This window comes from Myotis nattereri (genome assembly GCF_964212035.1).
Source record: "Myotis nattereri genome assembly, chromosome: 8".
Classification (NCBI taxonomy): domain Eukaryota; kingdom Metazoa; phylum Chordata; class Mammalia; order Chiroptera; family Vespertilionidae; genus Myotis; species Myotis nattereri.
In genome coordinates this window covers 58,202,361-58,211,067 of record NC_138083.1, presented here as the reverse complement: position 1 = coordinate 58,211,067, position 8,707 = coordinate 58,202,361, and the positions used below count along the sequence as shown (strand labels likewise).

Genomic DNA, 8,707 nt, shown 5'->3' with positions numbered 1-8,707 from the left:
AGGGAAGACATGTATGTATGTTTAGAAAGTGGATGCGGATATATGCAAAGCCATGTTTCAAATATACAAGCATGGACTTGGTGTGTGTCTGATCACAAATACTTCTATCCTTTCAAACTACAAATAAATTGTGGAAAACAGTTGCGGAGAGATGATAGGGTCACTGAGAACGCTAGATTAATGTGCTAACATGGAAATAATTTCAAATGCACTTTACATTGATTTACATTCTTTATTGCTGGGATCATGTTGCTGCTTGCAGTCATTTAACTATGGCCATTTGTAATAGTTCACGTCGGGGAGAAGGTCTCAGTCCTGTCTGCTCACCTTAAGAAGAGCTCTGACCTTTTCTCAGCAACAGCTTTATTTTGCAAGTTGTACCTCTGCACCTGCGTGAGTCCTGGGGCTTGGTTCTTAGGTCTCACTCGCAGGCACACAGGGCTGTTACTTTCTAGGAAGGGGCTGCCCACAGATCCTGCAGCCTGCAGCTCAGGTGACCCTGTGTTTTCTCTTGGTCTTTCCCTCCTACTTCATCCTGAAGTGAACACAGGACCTGCTGTAGTTAGACTTAGTCTACTTTGCCCACCTTGGATACACGGAACTGAAATTCTTTTTTCTTTTTTTTTTAATAAATGAGTCAGAATGCACTGAGAGAGGAGGACCAAATATTACTTGGTGCTCTAGAGAACCATCTGTGGTCCCTGTCTTTCCAACTATTGTGCACTTACTCCCTTTGGCACTGAGTTAAGGTGTTTACAAGGGGGTGTGAGGGAGAGAGGGCAAAAGCATGCATGCGTGCCAACTGGATTTTCCTGAAAATGCTCTATTGCACTGGGGTTTTTTTCCATGAGTCATTTCTAGGAAGCCATTGATACTCTGACAGCCACCTTTAGCCAGTTCCCCAGTTGGAGAAATGGGGTGAGAATGCCACTCTCCCCCAACCTCCTGGACAAAGAGACCAGACTTACTTTAAAATACTAAAACAGCAAACCTTCAGGCTCCTGGCCACTCCTCCCTTGCCAGGGGGTGGGGTGAGAAAGAAGGCTCCTCTCTCAGGGCCAGTGGCCACCTGTGATCTCACTGGCACGCAGTCTTGGAATGTTCACAATTGTTACAGCGTAACAGTATCTGGTGGCTTGACTCAGTCCCAGGAAACTTGTCTCTGGTCCACATCTTTCCCTGAGGTGCTAGGCGATGTGCCTCCCCCAGTGGCACTTGATTGACCAACAGATCCTACCAACCTAATGAGCAGAGACCACCTGGAGCAGAGTCTGGTGTGCCTAGAGGTTTCTGTGGCTGCTGGGAAGGGAGTAACGTGCTGGGCTTCCCTGGAACAGAACGTGCTCTGCAGGGGGAAGTGCCTGCTTTTCTCAGATGATCTCAGCTTTATGTTGGGCCTCTGGTTGCCTGGGAACCCGAGTTTAAAGCCACATCTGTGTGATGTGGGCAGGAAGCAATCTCATTAACTTACGCAGCTGCTAATTAGATGTGAATTCTCAGCACGCCCTGGAGGAGCCTCTCTCCAGTGCGGGGCTCAGATGGAGGCCTTGACCTCCCAGCACAGCTGGACTGTCTTTACAAGCAAAAAGGAGCCAAGCGTGCATCGTGGATGCTGAGGAGGAAGTTACATGGTTGCGATTAATTTATTCGAGCTTACTTTCTATAGCCATTAAAAAGTCAACATCTTTCTACAGTTTGCTTTTAGCAACAACTCTAAATCCACAAGGCACCGGATTTTAGTAACTTAAAGTGGTTTAGTGGTTTTACATCTTTATTGACACTCCCTGTCTTTGCACTTAAATTGTACATGTCATTCAAGGAGCCCAGCGAGCTCACAACAGTCTCTTGGATCCCTTCACAGCCGGGCAGAGGCCCGGGTGAGCAGTGGTGAACCGGACCTGGGGCCGCAGACTGCAGACCCAGGCTCGTGGCGGCACCTGCCACTTCAGTGTTGAAACTTCTCTCCTGCGTGCAGTATAAATAAACACTAGCAGAGACTGTGGCCACAGGTGTCCATTTTGGCCAGCCCTCCACCTCAGGCCTGCATCCAGCAGCATTTCCTTCTCCAGCAGCAGGACTGGATCCCACTGCCTCACCCAGGGCAGCACCTTGTAGGCCCAGCTCCAGTCCCTTGGGGCAAAGCCAGAGCTTGGGGAGGCCCTGGCTTAGAGGTAAGGGTGTGTCCCAGCTCTTCAGCTAGCCCGTGGGCAGGACAGAAGTCAGTCCTTGCTGCCTGCTGGGGAACTCTAAGGTGTGTTCATGGCCTCCAAAGCCAGAACAGGCTGTTATCTTGAGAGAGGTGGTGGGACGTCGACAGAATACTAGACCAGTGCTCCAGTTACATACATAACGTGAATAATATTAAAGCTTTCCAGTTCTTACAACTTTCCTTCGCCTTACCTTTCCCCAATGCCCTAGAGGTGGGAAAGGAAAGGATATAAGAAAAACCCACTAAATGTGGAGTACATTTCGTCAAAGTCCGTGTGAGCCAGCCTGCCCCCAGTCACCACGATGTTGACGCCGTCTCCTGCCTTCAAGTGCACGATGAGGTGGAATGCTCCCGGGCCGCCACAGGTGTGCAGAGCCCCTTGGGGCCGGTGGTATTCCAGGAATTCTCTCTTGTAGCCAGCTGTGTGCAGCTGAGCCACGCTGGCATTGGAGACCGACAAGACCGCTTCCACGTATGTGTCCCTCTCAGGAGTGAGGGTGGCCGTGATCAGGTAGCGCCCATCGTATGGCGCTGTGAAGATCCCTGGGAGGAAGAAGGCAGACGCCTGTGTTTATGGGGCATCATCACAGCGCTTTGCAACAGGTTTTCAGTTAATGCTTGTGGGAGAGGTAGCCCACCTACACCCACCCAATGATAGGCATCGCTCTTTGCCACTGACCCAGTCCTCTGCAAGACCCACTGTGTAATGCTTATCACATCCAGAAGAGGACAAATACTGCAAAACCTCCAGCCCTTCGTACAATTACTACACATCACCTGCACCCAGCGCAGCCCTAGGAACCTGCCCCTGCGTGCCGTGCACAGTGCTGGGAGAGAGCTCAGTCCTAACACTGGCAACAGTGCGCCAGCCTTGGCAATGCCGTGTGTGCCGCCCGGGCTTGGTGAAGACACAGGGCCCAGCCCGTGGCCTGCTCCCCCGACCACCTAAGGTACAGTGAACAACAGCCACCCAGGTCCTGGTTGCCTCTTGGAAGCTTTCACCACTGAAAGTACCCCAAAGCCAACTTAGAATCAGCCTCACAGCTTGAACCCAAAAAACCCACAAAGCTTGTTACTAACGCAGGGAAAACCCAACCAGCTCCCCTGTGGAGGAGCCAGGAGACAAGTGGCATCCCTTCATGGCCAGAAGCTGGCTGATTTTCACTTGGCCAAAGATTCGGAGGTGGGGCTGGCGTGTGGAAGAGGCAATGGGGTTTGTAGATGTGCCAGTTGCAAAGCAGCGGTAGGTGGCCCCACAGCTAGAAGAGTGGGCGCCCACACCAAGTGCTGCCAGGAGCAGCCCTTGTCCCTTGTCTCTGGGGAGATGACGAGATTTGGAACATGGCCATAGGCCAAGAGCTGGCAGAATGGAAGTCTTGGGGCTGAAAAGGAATTTTGGGGTCTGGGTCTTCACTCTGCCCTGGAAAAGAGCCACCGGCTCCCTTCCCCAGCTTGTTGTTAATCACCCAAGGATGTTTCTTCCATTGACTTTCAGAGTGGAAGGAAGAGGGATTAGCGGGGAGAGAGAAACATCGATGTGAGAAACACATCGATTGGTTGCCTCCCACAAGTGCCTCTGACGGGGCCGGGATAGAACCTGCAACCCAGGCACGTGCCCTTGACCAGGAACCGAACCCGAGACCTACTGGTGCACAGGCTGACACTCTAATCCAGGAGTCCTCAAACTACAGCCCATGGGCCACATGTGGCCCGCCGAAAACATTTATCCGGCCCGCCGGGTGTGTTTGCCGCCGCTGCCTGTCCTGCTTAGCAGCCGACTCGTCCCGGGCCCACAGTGCACATGTGTGGAATGTCTGAGGGACAGTGAACTGGCCCGCTGTTTAAAATGTTTGAGGACCTCTGCTAATCACTGAGCAACACTGGCCAGGGCCCTTCTCCAACTTTCAGTAGTAACTTAAAGCTCCAGAAGTCTTTCCTTAGGCACCTGGACCCTGAAGTCAGACCTGGCCCCAGCACTCTGGGTACCTGGCCGCCTTTTTCGCCAGGGTCACCCCGAATGTACTGAGGACCTGCTTAACTAGAAAAGTTCTGGGCTGGAAGTCCCAGGGTCATGGGAGAAGTGTGGGTCACCATCCCTGCTTGCAAAGATCCCCTGACCTGTCGGAGGGGACAAGCTGCCCCCTAACAGGGCAGCATGGACTGGGGGCCCTGGAGGAAGCTGTACTTGAGTTGAAAGCACAGATTGCTTCTCACACTGGGCTGGCCTGCCTGAGCCTCACACAGGGTCCTGAGCTTGCCTCCAGGGGCCCCGGAGCTCCACTGTTCCAGCTTCTGCACGTGACTTACGCTCACTAACACTTAAGAACCACTGTCCGAAGAATAAGAGCGATTTAGCCTGATGGCAGGCAGGGCAAACCTGAGTGTGACAGCTAAAAACTGCCCAGAGGGAACTCAATTCCACCTCCCAACAGTCTCCTGCAAATCCACCAGCCACTGTGTGCACGCAGCTGGGAGGACCCATGTGGACGCCCAGCTGCTGCCACTTGACGCACTGGCCTCTTCTCAGGTCTCCCAGCCCCTCAGGAAAGAACCCCAGGCCGCTTGGGCCCTCAGCCCCTGCTCGGACTCTGCCCTGACTTACCTCCCCTTTACCCTGGAGACCAGATGCCCATGTCTGACCTGGTGGGAAGGGCTCTGCCTCCAGTCCCAGGTGCTCAAGTCGTGGGCCAGTGGGAAGGAGGAAGCCTGACGCAGGACCTCGGGTGACCTCTGCTGCACTGTTCTCATGGGCGGGGAGACAACACAGGCCACCCTCCTGTCCCGCCCTGGCTCTGCTCATCGTAAACCACAAGCTGCTGAAGGAGGCAGGGCAGGGCGGACTCTGCTGCCTGTCCCGGGGCTTGACGCCAACAGACTGGGAGAGCCTTTATCTCCACAGTCACATGAACGATTCCCAGGCGAGGGCTGGTATGCTGACATCATGACAGGGAAATGTCACTGCACATCCACCGCCCTGCAGACTGGAGCCCTCTTCACAGCCCACAACGGGGGGCAGCAGTATTGCCAGCTGCCCCTCCAGGGCCCGCAGCTGCTGGCACCTCTGCCAGTCGGAGTCCCCCTCCCCAGGACCCCACACAGCGCACCCCTCCAGACTTACCGGTGCTGGGGTCATACATGTCCCCGTCGTTGACCAGCACTTTGTTAAAGAGGACAACACCCCCATCACTGGGGAAAGGCTTCTGGGTGAGCCCCGCAGAGAAAGACACCGGAGAAGGCGCTGGAACCCCTGGAACAGAGGACGGAGTGTTCACAGGCAGGTGGGGTTGGGGCCCAGAAGACGAGGCCTGTGTGCCTGTCTCGGGAGGCAGCCTTGCTGCTTTATTTTGCCTTCAAGCGGTAGAGCACCCGGGACACACCATCCGAGAGCCAGGCAGTCAGATCGGCTGTGAGGATGGCAGACCTGGGCAGTGGGACAGGCACTGGCTGGGAGTATTCATGTGTGAGCCCGTGTGTTAGACACTGTGTGTGTGTATACATGTGTGAGACCACATGTGCAACACTGAGAGCGAAGGGGGAGAGACTGTTGGAGAGGAACTGAGGCTGATAATTTCTCAGAACAAACTGATGCATTGTGCATCATACGGGGGCGGGGGGCATGGATAATGGGAATAATCTAGGGAGCTGCTTGCTTATTGAAGAACTAGTAACACCTGGACCCCCAGGAAGCTGGTCAGGGCCACACCAGGCTGAGGTGCACCCAGTGGGCCTCTCAGGAAACTCCACGAGCTGGGTTCATGTATGAGGGAAAGGTCCCGTCTCTGGCAGGACTCTGACCCTCTCTGGGGAGCTCAGCCCGCAGCTGGCAGGCAGGACGGCTGGGCCCGGTACCACCCACACTAACAGTCTGAAATGAGGAGGAAGGGACACGCAGGGCGGAGGCTGCCACGGAGGCCTGGCCTCCGGCCCTGGTCTCCTGGCAGACGTACGTACCTGGGGAGGCTGCAGGAGGTGACCTGGAGTACCCTGGAAAACAATGGGGATGGAACGTCAAACAAAACCCCATGCAGCACCTCATTCAGAGCCCTTCTTTCTCACCGCTCCTCACACTGTTTAGACATAGAGCAAGGGCAACCCTCCCAGCCACCTTCCTAGAAACAGATGCACCCCTGTACCTGCCTCCTCACTCGCCCACGTACCCCGGGCAGGGAAGAAGGCCCTGAGGGTGAGCTGGCTGAGGGACTAAGGAAAAAGGTGAGGCGCTGGGGCTTCTCCAGCCGGGGAGGAGAAGGCCGCAGACGGAGTCGTTCACTCGTGCCAACGACCCTGCTAGCCCTCCAGGGGCGGCTGTTCACAGCTTGCCCTCCAGCAGGGCTGGGTGCAGTGTTGCCACAGGGACGGACAGACAGCAGCTCCAGTGTACAAGCACCCATGACACGTGAAACTAACAGAAACAAACTGCTTGGAAAACATCTGTTTACACGTCATAGCCGCCGCCTCCGCTTACTCCTCTGGAAACAGAACTAATAACGTCACGGTGCCGCCAGGAGAGCTGCGAGAAACTGACGACCTGGTTCAGTCTCCAGCACGTGGTGGGGATCCCACAAATGTGCCCCCTTTGCCTTCACCAGTTAGCAGGGGACCTCACCCCACCCCACCTGCCCCAAAGGTGCTGGCACACTCGCATGGAGCACTCACCATGCAGGCACTGAGCTAGGCCTCCTCCCTGTCCTCACAGAAGCTCCCCGAGGTCCTAGCACCACCCCCACTCGGGTGAAGGCGCTGGCCCTCAGGTCAGGAGGCCGGCCCAGGGCTGGTGGGCCGCCGGGATTTGAGCCAGAACCTCCCAGCTCACCCTCTGCTGCAGGCTGTCTTTACTGCTGTGTCAGCTCCTGGTACACGTTTGGTTTCCCAGGTTCGCTTCCTGCTGGGAAGATCCCCAGGGGATAATTCTAAGTGTAATTTATTGCACGATCCTGGGGTGCCCCAGGCTCTCGGGTTTGATTCGCATGAACTGGTCCCTCAGGACCTCAGCACCTTTGGAGAGCTACCTTTTGGACCTTATACCCTGAACCCACAAGCCCCTGCAGCTCAGATGTGCTGGCCCCTGTGAGCCTTACCTGGTGCTCCCGCGAAGCCTTCTGCGCTGGGGATGGGCGCCTGCCCCATCTGGCCATCCACGCCCTGGGGCAGGCCTCTCCCCGACACGCCCATCCTCCCCGGAGGCCCAGCCTCTCCAGTCTCCATAATGACCCCAGTGGAGCCAGGCAGGAAGGGCAGGCCTGTCCAGCCAGGCCACACTGGCCAGGGCAGCGGCTGTTGGGGTCTCTTGGGTGGAACAGGCTGTTGGCCTGTGTGCAGCTGTTGTCCAGGGTCCTCAGGAGGTGGGGGCGCACTGGGCAGCGGCGGAGGCGTCAGCTCTGGAAGAGATGGCTCCGTGGGGACCTCTGCCAACTGCGGGGGCTTCTCCGAGGCCTGCGGGGCCTTCCCTCGGGGAGGAGGCGGAGGTGCTTCTGAGGGCTCCTCCCCTGAGCATTTGGGAAGTGGAAAGAAACAGAGTTGAAAACCTCAGGCTTGACTGCTCGGCCATTGCCCCTCTATGCTTGGGTGGCCGTCCCGAATGTGGCATCGGCGAAGTCGGCCCTGCGCCAGGAGCACAAGAGCGGCCACCACAGCGTGGGCACGGAAGGGGCTGTGCGTCCAGCTGCCCTTGGGGGGCCTGGGAGCCACTAGGAGGCTATGGGAGGCCCCAGCCCAGGGAGGGGGTTTTCAGCCTCCCTCCATGATGGCTGTGCTCTCCCAACGGACCCACGTTTGGCTCCAGCACCCGAAACTTCCCAATTTCACCGTGTAATGATCCCATGGGGGTACCCCAAGTTACTGAAAGGAACCAGCTGACCTTACATGCAGACAAGCTAGCCTTGGGGTCACTGTGGGCGATTTCAGAAGCTGAGGGCCTTAGTGCCGATGCCAAGGCAACCCCAAGCAGGTGTCCCCTGCTGGGCCCTCACCACAGCCCTAAGATCCCCAGCAGGGGATTTCCAGCAGAGGAGCCTCCTGACTCACGCTTCCTGCCCTCAGGATGGCACAGTGACGCAGCCAGGAAGCTGCCGCCCTGTTCTCCACGAATACGTTCCTGGAACGAGGCTTCCTTTGGGGCCCACAGGGCATCTACAAAGAACCACGCCTGGCCAGACACCCCACCTCCTCAGGCCCACACGGTGTCTCCAAGCCCAGGCTCCAACACTATAAAATTACGTCCTGGCAAAACCAGTGATTGCATTTTGAAGATCATCTAGTTTGATTTTCAAACTCAATAAAGAAACTATGGCATAGAGAGTGTTGAAAAGTGAGAAGACTCCAAAATACATAAAATCTAGCAAATGATAACGCAACGCTATTACTAATTCAGCAAAAAGCAACATCATCTTTAGCTATTACTGAGCTGTTTAGCTGGTAATGGCATAGGTACTGACTTGATTTTTGGGCTGTAACTCTGTTGGGAGTGGGAGCAGGGGAAGCAGGGAGAGGCGTGGGAGA

The 8,707-nt window shown here is 55.8% G+C and overlaps 1 protein-coding gene across 1 annotated transcript in view; it reads right to left on the bottom strand.

The window, feature by feature from the left end:
- Positions 1-220: 220 nt before the first annotated feature.
- The window catches only part of EMILIN2 (elastin microfibril interfacer 2), a 42,705-nt gene continuing 34,218 nt past the window's right edge, over positions 221-8,707 (bottom strand). The window contains exons 5-8 of the mRNA XM_081097767.1: positions 7,288-7,695; positions 6,161-6,193; positions 5,328-5,456; positions 221-2,752 (exon numbers count right to left, since the gene is read on the bottom strand). Coding sequence (XP_080953893.1) covers positions 2,415-2,752; positions 5,328-5,456; positions 6,161-6,193; positions 7,288-7,695 — 908 coding nt within the window. The 3' untranslated portion in view covers positions 221-2,414. The remainder of the gene's footprint in view (positions 2,753-5,327; positions 5,457-6,160; positions 6,194-7,287; positions 7,696-8,707) is intronic.